The sequence below is a fragment of the Haliotis asinina genome, chromosome 11 (genome assembly GCF_037392515.1).
Source record: "Haliotis asinina isolate JCU_RB_2024 chromosome 11, JCU_Hal_asi_v2, whole genome shotgun sequence".
Classification (NCBI taxonomy): Eukaryota; Metazoa; Mollusca; class Gastropoda; order Lepetellida; family Haliotidae; genus Haliotis; species Haliotis asinina.
The window spans coordinates 54,076,400-54,100,981 of NC_090290.1; the positions used below are offsets into that span (position 1 = coordinate 54,076,400).

General features: G+C 37.7%; 2 protein-coding genes across 10 annotated transcripts in view; one reads left to right on the forward strand and one right to left on the reverse strand.

The window, feature by feature from the left end:
• Positions 1-24,582, forward strand: part of LOC137255252 (large ribosomal subunit protein eL27) — a 271,307-nt gene that overhangs the window by 105,796 nt on the left and 140,929 nt on the right. The gene's annotated exons all lie outside the window — the stretch shown is intronic.
• The window catches only part of LOC137255588 (serine/threonine-protein kinase tousled-like 2), a 53,280-nt gene that overhangs the window by 13,389 nt on the left and 15,309 nt on the right, over positions 1-24,582 (reverse strand). For 6 of the 9 annotated variants that reach the window (XM_067793014.1, XM_067793018.1, XM_067793017.1 and 3 more), the window contains 10 exons: positions 19,386-19,459; positions 12,036-12,209; positions 11,475-11,553; positions 10,761-10,819; positions 10,427-10,498; positions 9,254-9,355; positions 4,870-4,998; positions 2,266-2,358; positions 1,847-1,957; positions 800-936 (listed from right to left, as the gene is read on the reverse strand). In XM_067793014.1, the coding sequence (XP_067649115.1) occupies positions 800-936; positions 1,847-1,957; positions 2,266-2,358; positions 4,870-4,998; positions 9,254-9,355; positions 10,427-10,498; positions 10,761-10,819; positions 11,475-11,553; positions 12,036-12,209; positions 19,386-19,459 (1,030 nt within the window). The remainder of the gene's footprint in view (positions 1-799; positions 937-1,846; positions 1,958-2,265; positions 2,359-4,869; positions 4,999-9,253; positions 9,356-10,426; positions 10,499-10,760; positions 10,820-11,474; positions 11,554-12,035; positions 12,210-19,385; positions 19,460-24,582) is intronic. The other 3 variants (XM_067793023.1, XM_067793021.1, XM_067793024.1) reach the window with 1 other exon arrangement.

The following is a 24,582-nucleotide window of genomic DNA, read 5'->3' on the forward strand; positions in this document are numbered from 1 at the left end:
CATTTCTGTATGAACAAAGATATTTTTCTATGTTTCAAACTTACAAAAGAGGTTTGCAGGATTCATTGACCTCTTTAAAAAATAAATGAGTTGCAAAAATCCCCCAGTAAACGGGTAGTCTCCTTTCACAGAATTAATTCCGCACCTCCCGATTATTAAATGGTAGGTCCCATGGTACAATGCATGGCCCTGAATGATTTTATGACTAAAGTCTGATTTCACTGTTGCGATTGTTTAACTACAACAATTATGCTCTTTGAACTTTAGTTTTCTCACCTTTGACTTTAACCAAATCCGTGATCCAAGTGATAAAAAAATATACACGTTCTATATACAGTATATATCACATTACTGTATTCCGAATCTCATAGCCTGAACATAACCACTGTTCACTATTAATGAGGACACACAAACCATGATGCATTTCAACATGAACGTTACTGTATTTGGATAACTGTCACTTCACATACCACACTTCCATTGATCGATAGTTTAGCCTCACTTAGTCTGATGTAGTCCTAAACTGACATGAACATATACCTCATCAACTCAACAATAAAACAAGATAACAGACTCAAAGCAGAAATCAATTTAGCTATTGATTTTCTAACATATTATATTATTAAATATTCTCCCATCTAATTTCAGGTATTCAGAGGGAAAATTTCATAACATAAGCAATCAAACTTATCACCGCTTATATCAAATTAACAATTCACACAAACTGACTGCGACAACATATTTGAACAAACTGGTATGACGACATGCATGTTTCCTGCCATCATAAGGCTGCACTTACTTCATGAGGTCTGTGAAAGCCCAGCCGTCTACCCAGTTCTCCACGAACGTGGCACCCTGACGCTGTGTAACGAACTGACCTAATCTCAGTCTATTCTCCATACATTTCTGTCTCGTCTCTTTTTTGACTAATGTACTCTGGAACACAAATTTATACAAACCTGTAGAGGTTATGAATTCTTTGAAGAAAGTCCTCCGTGGGGTACACAAACATGTTTATGTCCATTAAAAATTCCTATGACAGTTGTAAGTATATTTTCTAATATTTATAAAACAGATAATTCTTATTTGTCCTGTTAAACCACTCTTACCCTGGGACCCCTACAGCCAAGAGCAGTTAACTCTGGCCGTCGACCACCGCACCTCACGTTTCATGTGAGCATATCAGACAGAATGAAGGGAGGCAGGTGGCCATACCCCAAGGAGGACTTCCTTCAAATAAGTTTAGTCCATCTGAAATCTATTGGTTCCTTGATGACTGACCAAATTTTAATGTTTCTTTAAACAGTGTTTCAGTCATGTGACAGTTCATCAGTTTATGTCAAAAGTCGGAAGTGTTTTGTTCATATGTTCATCAAGCTAATGATTCCCACAATGACAGGTATGGCATCCACTAGCCTCAACACATTATTAGGGTAGATCTAGGAGTTGTGCCAATGATCAAAGATTTCTGGCATGCCTTTGACTGCACAGAAAATCTTCTGTTAAATAACAGAGCCACTGTGGCCTTTTGAATGAAAAGTTGTGTCAGCCCACACTTCACTGGAGAAATTTTCCACAATGCAATTCAGACCCTAACATGGCTGTCAACTCCACAGACAGAAAATACTGAATATTTTAATGCCATAGTCAGCATTATTCTGCTGTGAGAATATTGACAATGATAGACACACTTGTGACAAATTATCAGGAAAAGTCATCACAGCGGAGAGCCATTTTGGCGCATGTTGACACTTCCTGGATGTCCCATGGACCAGAGAAAATGCAGGTAAAGCCCCAGAAAAAGATTCCCTGAATCAGTTGAATGTTTAACAATCCTGAGTCTCACCTTTTCTATAAGTAATGATTTGTTGACCTCCAAACATTTCTGCAAATTTTCTTTGTGTTTTTCTAAAAGTTTTTGTTGAGCTGTTAACTGCCTCCTGAGTTCATCATTTTGCTGAAAAAGTCATCAAACATACAAATAAAACAACTGTCTTGTCTGTCCAAATAGCACATTCATCATCCAAAAGACATGTCTAGCAGAACAAATTCTAACCTGGATCTAAATGAAAAGTTACAAGTATACAAGTAGGTTGATGGGGATCAGATTCCTCATTGAACCCAACTTTACGATACATGACATCTTGCAATAAACATCACATCATGAGACAGATGACCATTAACAGTGACCATGATTATGTCACTTCTGTTGGTGCCCTGTCTTGAATGTGGGATTTAGCTCTGTTACATCCTCTCAGCACTCACCCGTATTAGGTCTTCTATTTTGGTGTCTTTCTGTTCTATATCTGTTACCGACCGAGACTCCAGAGAATGGATGCTGGCCATAGACATGTCAGTCTGAAAACAACAATACTTCTTATCAACCAACAGTGGGATATCAGGTAGAAAACACCTACCGACAAGACATCATACTGAAAATAGCAGCGTATATCAACCAACGAGATATCATTATGAAAACAGCACTTTGCATGAACCAACAATGAGACATCATTCTGAAAACAACAATTCGTATCAACCAACAATGAGACATCAGTCTGAGACAAAACAAAATATGATATCACATAATTTGGGCTGTGAAATGCAACAAGTCTACTGGTTTTCCGGTTCAGGCATAAAAACAACACATACTGCGATGTGCTGATAGAAAACTGGTATTGTTTTACATTCATTTGGATAACTTCGAAACAATTGGAAATCTTTGGATATTTACACTGGAAGTCAAGTTAACTTCAGTTTGAAGTTGTGTTCTTAACTTTTGTTCAAGTGTTTTGCAATATTTTGGATCTGAATGCATTAAATATTTACTCATGAATGACCAGTGATTGCCGATACGGCCTGACCAGATCAAGTTGTTGTCTAAATATCAGAGCGTTTTTGAGAGTGGAGAAACTAGTTCAGACTAGTAACTACTGCCTTGACATTGAATTGCTCTCTTCTTTGTTTCATTTAGGCCAAACATTTATTTTTCAATTCTGTCATTATTTCGCATATGCCATATCACATTTTGAAAATTATCTGCAATTCCTACCCCTAGTCATAATCAACTATCAGTGGGATACCAGCTATGATCAACTGAGTCTGACCAGCTAGGGGCTTAAATTTTTTTAAAAAGTCAATTGCCAAAGTGACACTGAGAAGTAAGTTGTCCTGACTAATTTTCCACTTGCTCTGAATTCTATGACAATCATGATTGTGAAATTATGAAAGAAAAAAAATCAACATAATATTTGATGCTAATGTTTATCGAAAAGTGAAAAAAAAGCAAAGAAAGGTAACCCTGCTTAATTATCACTGGAAATTTAATAGCTACATTCTAAGCAGTCATGAAATTTAACCGTAAGCGTAAATGATATAGTAGCCCACAGACAAGTAAGATAAATTATTTGACTACCCGAAATGAAAACTGATTTGTCCTGGGCATCAGGTGATGGGAATTTTTAATCAAGCAATACATAGCAATGAAACACACATTCTCACCATCTGTCTCATTCAGTGTGGGGTACCAGGGACCAATGTAGTCCCAGAATCCCCTTGCATGTATATGACTGGTATGTACCAGCACGGGCTATCCTGAATGCTTTCAGGGGAATGTTGTTATACCTACCTCACACAGCAGCATGGCTCAGTCTGCCAAACACTGGGTTCTATCATAATGTTTGGTACAAAAACGTATCCCGCATTACACTGTAACCCCTAGTTTCAAATGATTCCTGTCTGCTTGAAGATATGCATCTGTCATGACACCAACTCAATCCAATGTGACTAAAAGATGTAGTTCCTTCAGCCAATCGGATGTCAGCATCTGGACACGTCCTTTCTTATTTACATTCAGAACTAGCTGTTTAAGTGAGTTTTCAAGATACATACATCATATGTGAGGACTGAGTGCTTCTCTCACTCATCCCCAGAATACAGACACCTCAGCATCTGATTGGCTGACAAGAAAGTACACCTGACCCAAGCTCAAGTGAATAGTTTGTCAAATGCAAACAGAGATTGTGTTGTAAAAGAAGATAAACATACAATTAAATCAAACAGGTGCGAATCCCCATCTGTCAACGGATTTGAGGTGTTGTTTCCAAACCATATCTCTGTCATGTGGCTAGAATAAGCCATTTAGAATGTTGTAAAATGTAACACATATTACATTTGGGACTACACTTTCTCAGATAGGTACAGATTGTGGGCTGAGTTCCATCCAGGATTTGAACACACACACTCAAAGTCAGGCTCCTAATCACCAGCACACAAAGTCAGCCATCTTACCCACCCAGCCACCACAGGTTCCACAGAAATGGAAGCTGGACAACCAGCAGTCAAAATCACAGACGTTCTGTACCATTCTTACAAGTGTAAATTGAATTTAGCATGTCATGCAGCTGCATGACTCTCAGAGTGTGGGTATGAGGCTCATATGGAACTCAACCCAACCGAAGTAATAGAATCAGTACTTTTCAGAAAAAACGTAATCCCAACTCTAACATGTGCCATATCTCTGATGTGGACAGTTTTTGATACAACTGTCACTTGGTCTTCAAGTGACAGATATTCAATCCACACTGCTACAAATTAATGCATATACATACAAGAACAACAAGGAACACCTAACTCACAGAATTCTAAGAAAGTATGTAACGATAGTTTGAAAATCATGCAAGTAATTCCCTAACAACTGCTCATGCCCCATAATTTCAAAAATGTCTCAGTGAAATAATTTGGTCTCACATTACCATGGAAACGGAACATTTACATTTTCAGCCAATGACAAAGGTGGATGTGGTCAGGTGGAGGGATGAGTGGTGACAAAACAACAAAATGAAAAAGGGGAGAATTTGAAAATGTTTTGACCTGGCTGTCTGTGCCATTGTGTATGGTGTTAGGCGATCGATTCTGCCTCTTTGGCATCGGCATTTTAGAAACGTTGGCGCTGAACCGAGAAGGTGATGTCCTTTTCGGTAACGCCTGATCCACATCCTCCTGACGAATAAAGAAATACAATATATTACCTACAAGACCAGAAATAGGTTCCCATGCAGGGAATCAAACCCAGGCTTTCGGTAGGACAAACAAAAACTATGACTACTAGGCTAGCCATCTGTCCTGGTGAAACAGAATCAAGTATTTAAGAGATCTGTTCCTGTAGTTTGATCTGAAAATCTTTTCATCTCAAAACTTGATAAATATGGGCTTAAGGGATGTGTGGAGTTTAAAGCATGAGGCACTGTTTGTGTCTGTGGACCATCAGCCTTTACAAAATATAAAAAAAACAAAAAAAACAAAAAAAACAAAAAAAAACCCCAAAAAAACAAAAACAACATTATTCTTCATCTTGGTTACATCAGAATTCTAGCTGAAAAATATCACACAATGCACTCTTTGTGATGTAGATTACTCTACATTGTCCAAGCATCTATTACTCGATATAGTCCTTGTTGATGTGCATTACTCTATATAGTCCAAGTGGATGTGTATCACTCAATATAGTCCTAGTTGATGTGCATTACTCTATATAGTCCAAGTGGATGTGTATCACTCAATATAGTCCTAGTTGATGTGCATTACTCTATATAGTCCAAGTGGATGTGTATCATTCAATATAGTCCTAGTTGATGTGCATTACTCTATATAGTCCAAGTGGATGTGTATCACTCAATATAGTCCTAGTTGATGTGCATTACTCTATATAGTCCAAGTGGATGTGTATCAGTCAATATAGTCCTAGTTGATGTGCATTACTCTATATAGTCCAAGTGGATGTGTATCATTCAATATAGTCCTAGTTGATGTGCATTACTCTATATAGTCCAAGTGGATGTGTATCATTCAATATAGTCCTAGTTGATGTGCATTACTCTATATAGTCTAAGTGGATGTGTATCATTCAATATAGTCCTAGTTGATGTGCATTACTCTATATAGTCCAAGTGGATGTGTATCACTCAATATAGTCCTAGTTGATGTGCATTACTCTATATAGTCCAAGTGGATGTGTATCATTCAATATAGTCCTAGTTGATGTGCATTACTCTATATAGTCCAAGTGGATGTGTACTGCTCAATGTACTCCTAGCAGATGTGTATTACTCTATATAGTCCAAGCAGATGTGTATCACTCGAAATAGTACTAGTTGATGTGTATCACTCTATATAGTCCAAGCAGATGTATATTGCTCAATGTACTCCTAGCAGATGTGTATTACTCAATATAGTCCTAGTTGATGTGTATTACTCTATATAGTCCAAGTGGATGTGTATTGCTCAATGTACTCCTAGCAGATGTGTATTACTCAATATAGTCCTAGTTGATGTGTATTACTCTATATAGTCCAAGTGGATGTGTATTACTCAATATAGTCCTAGTTGATGTGTATTACTCTATATAGTCCAAGCAGATGTGTATTACTCAATATAGTCCTAGTTGATGTGTATTACTCTATATAGTCCAAGCAGATGTATATTGCTCAATGTACTCCTAGCAGATGTGTATTACTCAATATAGTCCTAGTTGATGTGTATTACTCTATATAGTCCAAGTGGATGTGTATTGCTCAATGTACTCCTAGCAGATGTGTATTACTCAATATAGTCCTAGTTGATGTGTATTACTCTATATAGTCCAAGTGGATGTGTATCACTCAATATAGTCCTAGTTGATGTGCATTACTCTATATAGTCCAAGTGGATGTGTATTACTCAATATAGTCCTAGTTGATGTGCATTACTCTATATAGTCCAAGTGGATGTGTATCACTCAATATAGTCCTAGTTGATGTGCATTACTCTATATAGTCCAAGTGGATGTGTATCATTCAATATAGTCCTAGTTGATGTGCATTACTCTATATAGTCCAAGTGGATGTGTACTGCTCAATGTACTCCTAGCAGATGTGTATTACTCTATATAGTCCAAGCAGATGTGTATCACTCGAAATAGTACTAGTTGATGTGTATCACTCTATATAGTCCAAGCAGATGTATATTGCTCAATGTACTCCTAGCAGATGTGTATTACTCAATATAGTCCTAGTTGATGTGTATTACTCTATATAGTCCAAGTGGATGTGTATTGCTCAATGTACTCCTAGCAGATGTGTATTACTCAATATAGTCCTAGTTGATGTGTATTACTCTATATAGTCCAAGTGGATGTGTATTACTCAATATAGTCCTAGTTGATGTGTATTACTCTATATAGTCCAAGCAGATGTGTATTACTCAATATAGTCCTAGTTGATGTGTATTACTCTATATAGTCCAAGCAGATGTATATTGCTCAATGTACTCCTAGCAGATGTGTATTACTCAATATAGTCCTAGTTGATGTGTATTACTCTATATAGTCCAAGTGGATGTGTATTGCTCAATGTACTCCTAGCAGATGTGTATTACTCAATATAGTCCTAGTTGATGTGTATTACTCTATATAGTCCAAGTGGATGTGTATCACTCAATATAGTCCTAGTTGATGTGCATTACTCTATATAGTCCAAGTGGATGTGTATTACTCAATATAGTCCTAGTTGATGTGTATTACTCTATATAGTCCAAGTGGATGTGTATTACTCAATATAGTCCTAGTTGATGTGTATTACTCTATATAGTCCAAGTGGATGTGTATTACTCAATATAGTCCTAGTTGATGTGTATTACTCTATATAGTCCAAGTGGATGTGTATTACTCAATATAGTCCTAGTTGATGTGTATTACTCTATATAGTCCAAGCAGATGTGTATTACTCAATATAGTCCTAGTTGATGTGTATTACTCTATTTAGTCCAAGTGGATGTGTATCACTCAATATAGTCCTAGTTGATATGTATTACTCTATATAGTCCAAGTGGATGTGCATTACTCTATATAGTCCTAGTTGATGTGCATTACTCTATATAGTCCAAGCAGATGTGTATTACTCAACATAGTCCTAGTTGATGTGTATTACTCTGTATGGTCAAAGCAGATATGTATTACTCAATATAGTCCTAGCTGACATGTATTACTCTATATCATCCTAGTTGATAAGTACCACTGAATACAGTCCTAGTTGATGTGTACTTCTGAATATAGTCCTAGTTGATCTGTACCACTGAATATAATCCTAGTTGATGTGTATTACTCTACATGGTCAAAGCAGATGTGTATTACTCCTTACAGTCCTACTGGATGTATATTACTCCATATAGTCCTGGCTGACATGTATTACTCGATATCATCCTACTTGATGTGTACCTCTGAATATAGTCCTAGTTGATGTGTACCACTGAATATAGTCCTAGTTGATGTGTATTACACAATATAGTCCTAGTTGATGTGTATTACACAATATAGTCCTAGTTGATGTGTACCACTGAATATAGTCCTAGTTGATGTGTATTACACAATATAGTCCTAGTTGATGTGTATTACTCTATTTAGTCCAAGCGGACGTGTACCACTTTACTTTGTCCAACTGACGTGTACTACTCCATGTTGTCCCAGTGGATATGTACTACTCTTGGTACATGGAGACCCAGGACCCCAAATATCTGGAAACCTTGCCTTCTGGTCAATTCTCCTAAAAAAATAAAAATCTCTTACACTATAAACGTGACTGTCTATAACGGACTTTCCGTTTCTGTTTCCGGATGGTAAATTTCATCCATGAACCTGCCAAATCCACACAAAACTGACTCACTTATGAAGTGAAGCGGGAATGTCCATGTGTTTTGACATGAGACATGGTCCGCTAATCCGTATCAATGACGATCAGCAGGGTATTAGTGGTGATAGGTAGTTTTGTTTGACACTGAGTGAATTGTAATTGGCAAATCAAAGTGACAATGCTTAGGAAGTGACTGTGACCAAGATGGGTACGGTGGCTACTGTTTCAACAACGAAGCCTAGATGACAGAAATACAGATATCCAGATATTCAGTTATCCTGACAGAATCCGGAAGAACAGATATGTCCTGATACTGTGGTCTCATATGACATGTATTACTCCACATAGTCAAAATGGATGTGTTACTCCTTACAGTCCTAGCTCAAGCGTACTCCATAACTTCATGTCCTAGTATAAGCCTCAAGACAGTCCCAGGGGAATGGTAGCAGTGTTCTGAACACTCTGAACACCTGAAATACATAATTTAGCATACTTCTAGCCAAACGCATCGCTGTGTATGGTCCTCCTTCAAGTGTATGACACTGTATGAAGGATATAGTGTACAGTGTGAGATATATCGCCTCTTGTCCCACCTGTGCGGCCTTGGAACAGCTGTACACTGGTCTCACAGGGTAACTAGGGATGATGTCGGAGTTGCACGTTGATGAAGACTGGGGGGAAGCTGCCAGGTAACTCTGGAACACAAAGTGATGACAACATTTACGAACACATCACTCATAAACATGCATCTTGGTTCATGATCCCGTGATCAGGATTTGTTTGCTGCTTAATGCCTCACTCAGCAATATTTCAGCTCTATGGTGGCAGTCAGCAAAGACCTATACTACTGAAATATGATGACGTGTCAACCAAGTCAGCGAACCTGACCACCAGGTAACATTAGTCGCCCTTTAAGGCAATCATGGGTTGGTGAAGACCAGTTCTGATCTGTATCTTCAGGGGTAAGTCCAGATATCCAGTGATCAATAGCATGAGCATTGATCTAGGCAAATGGGATACGATGACATGTGTCAATTAAGTCAATGAGCCTAATCACCCAATCCCATTAGTCGCCTCTTATGACAAACGTGGGTTGTTCAAGACCAATTCTAATCCTAATCTGCAGGTGTCTGTTTTCTTAGTGTCGACCAAGCTAACAATGGTGAAAGAGTATGGTTGATAGCAATCCTCATCTCAATAGACAGAAACAGTTTGTGTTAACCTGGGTGTTTTGTGACACAAGATGACATATAACCCACAACACACCAGTGTGTGAGAAAAAAACTTGTGGGTGGATAACATATCACAAACATACTGACACTTTACATTTTGGTGAGATAGTTCTAACAGGTTCCCATGCTGAATGAGAATATCTTAATATTCAAGTCATATCATCAATGTTTTATCAAGTTATACTCCAAAAGGCTAAAGTTAAAAAGAGTTTTCAGTAGGAAAATGGAACCATAATATTCTTAAAAATGACATTGTATGACAATCAAGCACTGATGTCAATCTGCTTCACAATATCATATTTTGGAATGTCTTCAGGCTAAGACATGTCCAAGACACAAACAACCTGAGCTAATTCTCTCTATGCATGCAAGAGTAAAGGAGCTTAGTTCATCAAAATTCCAACAATATCATGAAGGGGACCACCAGAAAAAGGCTTCACACATTCTACCTATGTGGGGAATGGACCACCAGCCTTCAGTGTGACAAGTGAACGTTGTAAGTTCCAAGTAAGGAAGATGACAGCAGGTACTCACTGTGGCAGCCTGAGGGGACGGAGACTTGGCTCCAGAGGGTGGAATAATACTGCGACTAGGAGACTGGCTCTGCTGCAAAAACAATCATCATCATCATCATCATCATCATCATCATCATCATCATCGCCTGGACATCCAGGTAATACAGCTAGTATGAAGTAAATGAGTAGACTGAAACACATAAAGTCAGAATTAACAATTAATATGTATACAAATAAGATACATTAACTATGACAATATGAAAAATTTATATGACATAGAGAGACACTGTCTTTGCTGGAAACAGAAGGTTCATATGGTGACTGCTGTAAAATGTAAATTATCAAACATCTACCTTGAAATACTCATTTATCTTTTTGCCATTTGCTTCTGAGCGACCACTCTTTGGAACACCTGCAACACAAGCAATATTTATTATAATTAACATTGAAAAAGAAATAGAAATTGTGAGTGAGTGTTGATGTATGCTGAGGTGAAACTTTATCCTACAAAAAGTTCCTGAGTCATATAGAGACAAACCAGTATCCATGCATAGGATGACTTGCTACCCGTGCAAAGGGACAATGTGCTACCCATGTGGATGGATGCCCCACTATCCATGTAAAGGGATGCCCCACTATCTATGTGGATGAATGATCCACTATCACTGCAGAGGGATGACCCACTATCCGTGTGGGTGAATTAACCACTATCATTGTGGATGAATGGTCGACTGTCCATACGTTGGGGTGCCTTGCTATCAATGCAGACAAATTATCCACTATCCATGGAGAAGGATGCCCCATTATCCTATATGGATGAATGATTCACTATCCATGCTGATGGATGGCCCACCATCAATGAAGAGAGAGGAACCCTACCGGCGTAGAGGATGACCTCCATGCTATACATGCAGGGGGATGACACACTATCCTGCAGATGGATGACCCACTATCCATGCTGACATATTACCCAATATGCATGTAGAAGGATGCTCCACTATCTATGTCAACATGACCTGCTATCCTTCTGTTAGCTCCTGAATCATGATAATAAAAGGTTGACTCACCACCTTCATCGTTTACTGTCTTCCGTTTCCGTTTCCTCTCTGATGGTGTCCGAGACTTATCAGGAGTATGGGCCTGTGCCTAGAAACAGGAGAATGTATCTGGTCAATACAAATTTAACCATGTTGAGCATATGCCTCATGCCACATCAAGAAATTCATAGTACTATGGATTACTATCACTGCTACTAATCACCCTGCACCAATGTTTTCCACAGGTACCAACAACATGGATTGGATAGGGTGAAATTTCCAAACTGTTGTACTCACTGACTGTGCACATGGTAAGGAGGTACCCAAACTGGAAACTGTATATGACTTCCCTGTGATAACACAGGGGTGAAAATAACTGTAAAATTGTTAGTGCACTCTGATTATTTTTCCACTTTACAGGCCAAATTTCTCATTGATTTTTTTAAAATAAACAAAATATTTAACATTGGAAAGTCAAGTGGACACCGGCACATCGTCATACACAAATTTGCCCAACAGAAAAAACACCAGACTGGGACATTGGAAAATGGGTTATTTCCACTATGTAACAGGGTTACCTCCCTTACTCACCTCTTCATCTCTGTCTACAGAGCCAGCACTGAGGTTGCTGTTTTCCTGTTGCTGCTGCTGTTGCTGTGGTGTTGGCTGTGGATGATGTTGGGGGTGTAGCTGTTGAGTCTGTGGGGGGATGGTGCCACCTACTACCGGGTGGTGTTGGGGGACCCCAACTGTCAAGGGCTGGAACTGTGAGGAGAAAGAACCTTTACTACTCCCCAACTTGCCAACGAGCACTTCTGAGTTAATTATTGTAAGTCAACAACAAATGATAACAAAATGTAAATACCTTTCATACCCTAAATCCCAAATAAAAAGGCATGGTTACATGTAATAAATTGACTTCTAAGTTACCTTGACCATATATGAAAATCCCCTAAAAGCTGATAAATGGAACTATTTGCCAGACATTCCATCAGTGAATGGCCTTCATAGCAACCTTGGCTTTCAATGATCATAAACAAACCAAAATTCATACAATTTACTATATGTAAAATAAGGGTGTAGTGGGCGAACTGGATAAGACGCCAGATGGTGGCCACATGAATACATGCATGCACCTAGCTGGATACAGCAATATGCAGTAAACTTGGACAAAGTACTGTGACTATGTATCTAAGTCCACCCAGCTTTGAATTGAGTTCCTCAATGGAATGAAAGAGCCACAATAAACTCTCTGCAATAATGGTAGCATAAGTTGTATACTCCCCAGGGAGTTGAGATTGATAATATGATGTGATGTTGAGATTGACATCTAATGATCGAAGGAAACAAATACCAGCGCCTTGAGCAATCACTAGTTGCATGGATATGTGCATTACAATTGAAAACGAAGAGAAAGATGACAGGGCTTCTTACATTTTTATTTAATTATAGAAAATGAATCTTAAATATTCAAGGTGTATCTGATACTGAATAACCTTGCCCTTCAATATCATCCAGCAAAATTCTCCCTGTGTATTCAGAAGGTGTATCAGGCCGGAAGTCTCTATAATGAGTCATACGTGCATGATTGAAAAAGACAACTGTGGCAGAGACTTAATTTATGCAGCCACATTAAGTAACCTATTAGGTCTGTGTCGCTGCACTTGGTTTAGAAATATGCCGAGTGTTGTTTCATTCTTTCATCCCTACAGTGCAAGTGTACTGAAAACTTGAATACATGACACATACTATGAATAATAACTTCCTGTTTTTCTTTACACAACCTATTAGAACCAATTCTTGATAATTCACTGGGTGAATGCCGAGTCAGTGCACAAAATGAATATACAGTGGACTCTGTCAAAACCAGCAGCTGTCTAATCTGGCAACACCAGCGTAAGTCTCAGCAGTCCAGAAGCTGTTCCAGATGTTGACATGAATTAATATATATATACTGTAATGACAAAGGCATGAGTGTGGGTGGAAGGTGTGGTAAAGAATAAAAAGAAGTTGTTAGCCACAAAACATGTCATGTGTTTATCATCATCCACCTTGTAAATTCCTTTCAAGAACATCCATTACCTGGGTAATTTCGAAATCTGGCCGTGTCAGTACCATCATTGGTTGCCTTTACACCTAGACAGTTCACAAATTGACTAATATTGAGGTCTATTATAAAGATGTTTTAGGTCATATCTTAGGTTGTATATAAAGACCTGTCCATAGGCTAATAAAAGTAACATTCAGTTCTCAATCTGCAAGAAATTTAATAAACAAATAACAACCTGGAATTATTAATTTCCCAATTCATGCTAAATATTACATGAATAACAAAGATGGAGATACTAATAACTAATGTTCAGGCTTTGACGACATTACCTGTATTTTAATGGTGACTGGATCAATAAACAGGAACAGTTTTCAATACTTAGCTTTATGTTACTACACGTAAATTTCACAAAATCGTAAGTATAATATTCATAATTTCAAACAAAGCAACAAAATGAAATTCTCAATTTGGCTGCCAGGGACATTAATTTTATGGTTTGAATCAATCCCAGAAGTCTAATGAATGTGATCTTCAAACAGTCAACAAGTGAATGCAGATCCTACAATGTCTCCATGTGGAGAGCAATAAAGCCGTTAACATGGGGAGACACAAAAAATAACATACAATTCATAATAAATGAGAAATATTAAAATATCTACAGGAATTTTTGCACAATAATCCAAACAATTTGTGAAGAGATTACATTCTCAGTTGGCTTAGGGAATTTAAACATTAGCTCTCAAAGAAATGATATAAAAAAAAGATTACACTTGGAGCTTAATTTCCTGGATGTAGCACCATCATCCATCAGCAGGAGTCCTTGATACTAAATATTTTCATTCTATATATATTGAACCATGTCACCAAGTGAAATAGCTATACACTGAATGAATGCTGAATATTTCAGAAGGAAGGATGAAAACAATTTAATATTTCAGAACAAATCTACCATACCTTTTAGAAAGACAATATGTCTGAAGATAATACCATACTTTTGGAAAAGTATCTTGTGTAACTGGTTTCTAGGAGACACTGTCATATCATATTAATCTACATTAACAGATTTATCTGAATCTCCAAACAAAGTGAACAAGGAAAATGAAGTAATTATTTCAAAAGTTTACTCTCTCTCTCTCTCCTGACCGACTGACACATTTCCTGAAGATTTTACAGGTTCAGACAAATCTCTGCTGATCTCAGACACATCTCCATGGTGTTTATGGAGTACCACCAGAATATAAAATCATAGTGTTACGTATGCACATAGGAACACAAGACAGTCAATCTAAAGTAATGCTATACAAGGAAGTTGATGCTTCCAACATCCTTATATATACATACATAAATATTTTACCTGTAATATACTGACATTAAATTATTTCTTAATGTGACATTGTGATCAAACAGTTTACTTCTGGCATATTGTCATTTCATAGTTTTATTTTGATTACACAGTTTTCACTCGCAATTTGTCAGGATGATATATCCTAACTAAGGAAATTGTGACTGTTTACTTTTTATTTGTGCGGGGGTTTTTTGGTCCTTTTTTATACAATCACATAGAAATAATAGTGTTTTACATGAGATTAATACATTTTTTCATATTTAACCAAAGCTACTTTCAATGAATACTGCAACACATGGATATCTATAAAAATAAGCAACATATTGTTTATTTCTAATTACTACCCCATTAAACTAGTACTGTATTATTTAATGAATTGAAATGTGATCAACCTTCCTACATGTCTTAAATCCAGGTCAACACTGCCAGTGACAAAGAGGACAAGCTAGCCTGCCATGACACCATGTGGAAATCTGATCTGGCTAATCACAGTCAGAAAAACTACAAGGGAGCTAGCAGTATGAGATCTGTGATGTTTTTACAAATAGTTTTCTATTTCGAATCTGGAAACTCACTAAATTATTTATTCTTGAATTCAACAACGTTTGAAGGACATGGAGCATGGAGTGTTTTGAAAACTGTTAAACTGTTTTACGATCTTGGAACCACCTCTACAGACCAAATGTGTAACCGTTATTTTATCCAGATGATAGTGAAACAATCTCAGCCCAGTCAGTTCAAGACTACTTGCACAAAGTTTTATTTGAGCTCATATTCAGGATATTCCAGTCTTTGTTTCTGAACAAACTGTTCAAATACATGGCCTTGGAGGGAACCTATCCTTAGACATGGAGATCGAGACTCATGTGTTTGTTGTTTAATGCTGCACTCAACAATATTTAACGTTCATGAATGCATCTTTAAATAACTAATTCTGGTCACTAGACCAAACAATCCAGTGATGGGCATCAAATTGAACAGAACAAGAGTCATCAGAAAATATCCCCCCAGCCCCCACATATTTGAAAGGACAAATCATCTGACAGTTACTTATTGTGTGTTAAGTCCAAGTCAGAATTGTTTCCATGGAAATCATGAAAGATATAAATACCATATATATATATCTGCAATCAGAAAAAGTCACCATTTCAAGATCTGTCTCATATATCTGTCAAGATCTTTTTAAAGATATGAAATGGTTTTCGAGTTGTGCTCCGGAAACGAAGTCAGCAACGTGTTCATGGGAAAGAGAGAATAATACATCATAAAAACCTGTAAATAGCAAAAGGCACCACTTTGGGGTCTGCCACACAAATCTACCAAGTAACACTGACAGATATTAAGAAGATTTTGAGTTCTGCTCCTGAAACAACACAGACCTCTCACTTTTGAGACTATGTCCAAAACGGTTTCCATGGAAACCGAGAAAATAAAAAAATCACAAAAACCTGTAAGTAGCAAAAGGCACCACTTCAGCTTCTGACTGATATATCTAACAAGTTTTGCAGAAAAATATTTAACAGCTTTTCAGTTCTGCTCCAGAAGCAAAACACACCTCTCACTTTTGTGACTATGTCCAAAACATTTCCATGGAAACCGAGAAAATAATAAATCAGAAAAACATGTAAATAGCAAAAGGCACCACTTCGGGGTCTGCTACACATATCTACCAAGTAACACTGACAGATATTGAGAAGTTTTTGAGTTCTGCTCCGGAAACGAAACACACCTCTCACTTTTGAGACTAAGTACGAAACGTTTCCATGGAAACCGAGAAAACAATACATCACAAGATCCTGTACATAGCAAAAGGCGCCACTTCAGCTTCTGACTGATATATCTACCAAGTTTTGCAGAAAAATATTGAACGGTTTTTGAGTTCTGCTCCAGAAACGAAGCCCATCCCTCCATTTTGAGACTATGTCCGAAACATTTCCATGGAAACCGAGGAAATAAATCACAAAAACCTGTACATAGCAAAAGGCACCACTTCAGCTTCTGACTGATATATCTACCAAGTTTTGCAGAAAAACATTGAATGGTTTTTGAGTTCTGCTCCAGAAACGAAGCCCATCCCTCCATTTTGAGACTATGTCCGAAACATTTCCATGGAAACCGAGGAAATAAATCACAAAAACCTGTACATAGCAAAAGGCACCACTTTAGGTTCTGATTGATATACCTACCAAGTTTTGCAGAAAAACATTGAATGGTTTTTTAGTTCTGCTCCGGAAACGAAGCCCACCCCACCATAAGACTAACACCAAAATGTTCCATGGAAAAACAAAACAAATATAAATGCCAAAAATCTGTGAACAGCAAAAGGCACAAACATAGGCTGAGATTACTATATCTATTAAGTTTGGTCTAAAAATATTGAATGGTTTCTGAGTTATGCTCCGGAAACAAGATGATTACAGACTGACGGACAGACGAGGCGTTTTATCTGGAATCTATGAGTGAAAGAGACAGTGAGTTGAACATCTCAAATTCTAACCCGAATCTTCACGGGGGCTTTAAGCAATATCTGCAATCTATGAGTGAAAGAGACAGTGAGTTAAACAACTCAAATTCTAACCCGAATCTTCACAAGGGCTTTAAGCAATACCAGCAACCTACGAGTGAAAGAGACAGTGAGTTAAACAACTCAAATTCTAACCCGAATCTTCAAGGGGGCTTTAAGCAATATCAGCATCCATCAAGTGAAAGAGACAGTGAGTTAAACAACTCAAATTCTAACCCGAATCTTCACGGGGGCTTTAAGCATTATCAGCACCCATCGAGTGAAAGAGACAGTGAGTTAAACAACTCAAATTCTAACATGAATCTTCACGGGGCCTTTAAGCAATACCAGCAACCTACGAGTGAAAGAGACAGTGAGTTAAACAACTCATATTCTAACCCAAATCTTCACGGGGGCTTTAAGCATTATCAGCACCCATCAAGTGAAAGAGACAGTGAGTTAAACAACTCAAATTCTAACCCGAATCTTCAAGGGGGCTTTAAGCATTATCAGCACCCATTGAGTGAAAGAGACAGTGAGTTAAACAACTCAAATTCTAACCCGAATGTTCACGGGGGCTTTAAGCAATATCTGCAACCTACGAGTGAAAGAGACAGTGAGTTAAACAACTCAAACCTGAATCTTCACGGCGGCTTCAAGCAGCAACCTTTGTGTCAGTGAGAGAGTTAGTTGAACATTAACGTGTCATCAGGAGTATTGCAGTCGTATTGAAACAGCAAACCTACGAAGGGATGAAGCAGTGAGCCAAGGGTGACGCAGTGTTGTCACACTGGGAGAAATCACAATACTGTCAAGGATGCATGCATACACAGAAGCAGACTGTAGACACAGCCTTCTTCCAACACCATTTAAAAAGGTGGAGGATATTCCATTTTGCAAGGATACCACTAGCCAATATCACTGTGACACTTATCCATACAGATGAAACATTTCAAAAGGAATGGAATAAATTGTCACATTTTCCCTTTATGTCTCTTCATCTGTTTCCTTCTTGGCTTCAGCATTTGCAATTCTACAGTCTTGTAAATCCAGTGTCCCCTACTATTAACAGTAAATTACAGCTAAGGCAGACCACTATGCCCAAGCTGCAAATGATATACAGTAGAATACTTTTATAATGAACACGGATATAGCGAACTGTTCTAAAAGTCCTGAATAAACCACTATATGTTATATTATAAAAAAGTCGTGAATAGCGAATTCTCTATAACGAACCTACCGGCTATAGCGAACTGATTTGTAATCCCCGTGAGTCCTAGGTAACACTAATTAACGGTGTGAATAACGAACTGAGCAAACTCAATCAGTGTCACTGCCAGTTACCGATGCTCACTATGACATCCTCGGCAGTCCCAGTTAACACTAATTAATGGTGTGAATAGTCAATTGAGCAAACTCAATTGACATAGTGAAGGCTGTTTCCGATCAGCGCGATGGAATATCCCGACTTGATTCGGAATGCGATGATAGCGACACAAAAAGTGATGAAACAGACCAGGCCCCACCTTCATTCGCAGGCTTTACAACCTCCGTCAATCTGATTGGCTAACACTTTTGTGTACAAAACACACTCCAGTTTTTTTTACCCCCGGGAAGTTGTAGTTTGCATTATTAACCAATCAGATTGCCGGAGGCCGTAAAGCCTGTCGCCGACGACCTTGCTTTGTATGTGTGTAATTGTCCGGTTTTCGATCACGTCGCCGTGATTTCGTGACACACCCTTGCAGGTTATGTGGTAAGGGGGTTGGATAGTAAACTAAGACCTAGTTTATCGATTTTCGGACCCGCGGTGGGCGCCTGTGTAAGATTACTGACTTTGTAGTGAAAAGAACGTAATATGAATGAATGAATGAATGAATAAACTGAGTAGGAATGTGTCGTACTGTATTGTGTGTTTTATTGTTCTTTTAATGGATATTCGTGAATAGCGAACTACGGATATAATGAACTAATTTCAGTGGTCCCTTGTAGTTCGTTATAAAAGTATTTTACTGTAATAGGAAATAACAAAAAAATACATACCCTTCCTCCTAGAAATCTTTGTTCGAGCAATTCCTGTTTCCTAGGGTCCAGACCAAGATTGTCCATACTATAGCCTGCAATGCAGAGAAGAGACTGATGTAGTACATGTTTCCAAGTGTCAACTTCGTAACTTGCAAACGCTAAATAAATACAGGGTTTGTACAAATCATCAGTTATCAAATTGAAGCCGTTTATGGTTTGGGGGCTGTAAAGGCTTAAAGAGCTAAAAATATGAAACGTAGAATGTGAGTGAGTGAGTTTAGTTTTACGCTGCACTCAGCAATATTCCAGCTATATGGCAGCTGTCTGTAAATAATTGAGTCTGGACCAGACAATCCAGTGATTAACAGTATGAGCTCTGACCATTATATAACAGTGGGTGAAAACACACAAGGTTGGTAACATGAGGGCCAGGCATTAGCGTGAGCGAGTTAGTGATTGAGCGTATTTTTACGCTGCACTCAGCAATATTCCAACTATGTGGCAGCATGCTCCCATCAGGGGGAAATAACATAGCTAAATGATACATCACAGCACTTGGAAAGTTTTGCTTTGCGATGAGAGATTAATTACAACCCATTGTTACTGAAAGGCATTTTTATGATGTATATGTTTAATGCAAAGTCATAACGAGACATGTTTCCATAAATATAATGCCCTTTTATGGGAAACTCAGAGGTAATATGGGCCTTTTGGAACTGCAACAAAAAGTTAGAGCCACTTCAGGCTTTTTCAAGCTTGTTCGAACCCTAAAATAAAAAGTGAATCATTTCACACATATTTGCTTTTATATATCAGCGTCTGGCGTTTTCCAGTGATACATGATGTGGTGTTGCAGTACCGTGAAGAACACAAGTCTCTATTATTACACATTATTACACCTAACCTACATAGTACTGTCTTACTACACAACAAGAAACTTTCAGTCAAGCATGGAGACAATCACCCGGCAACTTACTCTCCATGACAGACGATGAAGGTGTTTGTATGGATGATGACAAGGTTGGGCGAACACAGGATTTTGCAGAGGGAATGTTCACATACAAAACTCAAAACATGACCTTACCCAAAGGGCAATAATGGTGTTGCCACCCCCATCACCACCCTCAAAAACTCATCCTCACATGTACACACACACATCTCTGCTTGTCAAGAGTTGTGCAGAGAATGTGAGCTGAACAAGATTTGTTTATCTGGATAACATCACTTGATAGATCTGGCAACTTAACACAATCCAAGTTATCCTTAAAGCATTATACAGATTGTCATGCCAAAATGCATCATAAGAAATTGCATGTGGTTTTACCCCATGTTAGCAATATTTCAACAATATCACAGTGAGGAACAACAGAAATCTGGTTCACTAAGCGTACCCATGTGAGAAAATCAAACCTGGTTTGCCAGTATAAAGACGAAAGCTTCAACTCTTGGCCACCTCACCACCTACTATCATAAAAACACAGCTTCTTAGCGCTGCTCCACAATATCCTAATGTATCATGGCAACATGTAAAGCAGCAAATCAGTGATCAACATAATGAATACCATTCTACGGCTGTCACTCAGCTTCAGTGTCTAAATTCCTTCTCATTGTGAACTCAAATGTTCTTATTGACTCAAATCATACAATGAGAAGTTACATTGGTGAATTATTCCTCAACACGATAATTCAGAAGATGTCAATAGTGAGTGAGTTTAGATTTATGATACTTTTGGCAATATTTTAGCAACATCACGGCATTAAACCAGAAATGGGCCTCACACCTTGTATCTACAAGGGGAATCAAACCTGGGTCTTTGGCATCAGAAGCAAACATTTTAATCACTAGGCTACCTCAACACCTTACATCCACAGTGGGTTAATGTTGTTTTGAACACTATTCCTGATACACTACAATAATGTACATACCCCCAGTGTAATATTGAGTGATTGTGTGTGTGAGAGTGAGTGAGTGTGTGTGTGTGTGTGTGAGACTGAGTGAGTGAGTGAGTGAGTGAGTGAGTGAGTGAGTGAGTAAATGAAGTTAGGTTATTGCCAATATTCCTGCAATATAACAGAAGTTACACCAGAAATGGGCTTCATACGCTGTACCCATGTGGGGAATGAAAACCTTCTGCTGTGACTAGGAAAAACTCCAGCCACTGGGCTACCCTACTTCCCATGCAGGTCTTATAACTTAGCTGAAAAACCAGCAACTTTCCCAGAAACTTTCTTATACCAGGATTAAACCTGCAACATCCTGGAAATATATGACATCACCATGGTTTGCGCATCACTGTGATATCATACAAGTTTTAAAGTAATGATATTTCCCAGGAAATATAGATTCACTTCAGTGAAACCATATTTCCTGTGTTGACCAAATCTGGTTAAAAAACAGGGCTCTTTCTTCCAAGAAATTTGATTTTCTTAAAAAATGAAACAATATTTCAAGTTCCTTGTTTCCATAAATATTCATACAAATATCTTGATTAAGGAAACGAACGCCAAGGTTTATGTTTCTCTGTACTGGTAATCTGACAAGAGTTTATCCATAAACGAGTCCCTGAAGTCTGGATAGTGGAGTTAAGCCTAGTCCTGTCAATTCTAAGATCACCATGTTCTAAAAACGTTTCAGTCCACGTCGACATTACACAAACCCTAACTGTGGATCTTCATTTAGACATGAAAACAGAGTTTTTCCAATATGTCATACAGGCATCATGATTCCAGGGTTTTATCTACTCTGTACACGAGCCAATATGTGGTTCCAAGTCAGCAGCAAACGTCATACAAAATAAATGTTACAGCTTTGTAAGAGGACAATATAAAAATGGAAGAGGCTCTTATCTTTGTATGGATACCACTGCATTAAAATTGCAATCCTTAAATACATCCGATCAGTAATAACAATTGTTTGCATATCAATGCATTGCACAGAATTCCATTTTTTTACAAAATATTACTAAAAGACATTACAATAATTTGGCTGCAATAAGCACAGAATCCAACATATATCTCTGATTTCATCCACTTCCTGGTCATTTGTGAGACATGTCCTGAAACATATATATATACAAGAAAGCCCATGTGCGTCCAGAGAGTGTGGCAAGTATAGATTTCTAATCCAAGAAAATCACTGGGTTCGTTTTCATCATATTTTATTATCATATTTTGTGAACAGTCTTTATTCTGTCAAATATGTTTATTTCAGAGACTAGGTGTTAGTGTAACTTCACTCCATCCATCATGATCCATACAAGTTCCTATAAAGATGTTAGATCCTACTATCTGTATAATACTTATAGTAGAGGTATTTCCTGTAAATCAATGCATGCACTTCCTGTACAACATTCACCATACCAACTACAACCCCTGCTAATAGCACTCTTGTTAGATTCAATTTGAACTATAATAGGACAATGTCACACTAAACAGGTGGATCTCTAACAATTTAAGAAAAGTCGACATGACAAAAGATCATGAGAGGTATAGAATTCCGGCTGTCAGACCACAAAGTAACCTTAAGCTCTATCACTGAGCAAACCTTCTCCGCCATTCTGGGTTTTTTTCATGGTAGAGCCCCATTATTGACAGCTTTCTTGAAAAATTCTTTCAATACTTAAAAAGACAACCAAAACATTTGTCTACATCAGACTTTATGTCAATGATAGTGTTGGGAATTGGCTTAAATCTCAAAACTGACGACTAGTTCATTACAACTGATGATTCATAGGCACTGTTTGGTTTGCATCATGCATCAAATTTTCCTTGTTATATCTGTAAATGCTCGAAAATACAAAGAAAAAAATTGTAGTTCCTTCGTTTTTCAGCACATCACACAAAATGCATCCACAAATTTCACATGTTTTACACATGGCTAGTATGCTAGGACTGTAAATTCATGACTTGGAAACAACTTGTTCTTATCGAATGTGACAGAAAAAGTCTACCCTATGAAAAATATTGTTATTGCAAACCAGTGTTCCAAAATTGTGTTTATTTTGAGAAAACATGATCAATTGCTTGATCATTTTGTCATTACGACAAATCTTCGACTATTTCAATTAATCGGACCACCACTTGTCAGCGATACATATCTGTTCTGATTAAGCAAATGAGTGAAAAATTAAAAGCAGAACACCTCCAACAGTTCATTCTTTTTTTTTAAATTTGGAGAAATCTATTAATTACTTACATTTGTTAGTAAATATATGTCAAAACATACATTTGGGATGATGTTCACAAAAAGTAATAATTATATATTTTTCTTAAGCAATTCCTTGAGTATGATTAATGCACTACAGGCAAGAGTACTGGATAAAGATATTTAGCTTCTACTTAGCTCCGTTTCTCGGAAACAGTAAATCAAGCTTCAACTGCCACGTTGGTCTTAACCAGAGTAACAAGACAATTAAATTGAAAAGTGTTACCATAGCAACCACTATGTAGGAGTTAAAATATATGTAGTTCTTGAGCCACTGACTCAACATCTCATGTCTACTTTGAATTTCTGAGTCATTAAGTGGGGAAAAATATAACTTTGAAAAATATTTTTTCAAAATGGTAACATCCACAACAATTTTGGGAAAGGTGCAAATTGTAATAAGTTGCATCTTTCAAACATGTATGTTATGACATCTTGTGGGTTGATTTTTTTTTAAAGACATTTACATTTCACATGAGGGTTATGGCAAAGATCCCTTCTATTCACGCTCAACTTACCTGTACAATCCATGTTCATAAAATAGTAAAAATCCATTCAACGAAAATCAGTGAGATTTCTAAGATCAACTAAGTCAGGTGACCTAACAGAATGCTGGGTTACAGCATTGAATCCGAGGCAAGTCCAATCCTGTCCTCCACCCCCATTCACCGAGGTAATGCTGTCCACCTAGGGTGTACAGAACACTTCTATTGTCTTACCACCCACTCTTGAAAGAAGCCTAATTACCTAACAAACTGCTAATTGCTTCTGTGATCACTTGACCGTCACTGAGTCTGACTTTATTCACACATCAGTGCGAAGCTAAGCCTATACCAAAATGGCTGATGGATAATTCTGTATTGGAACTGTTATAGAGTTTCAGTTACTAAGAGACTTGTAGATGCCAGTGATCTTTACAGTTAAGTCCTTAATTCCTCTGATGCAATGTTCAACATTACAGGTACTGTGTGTTTCTGAGCTTTTCTGAGCATGTTTATGAGATGTTTCGAC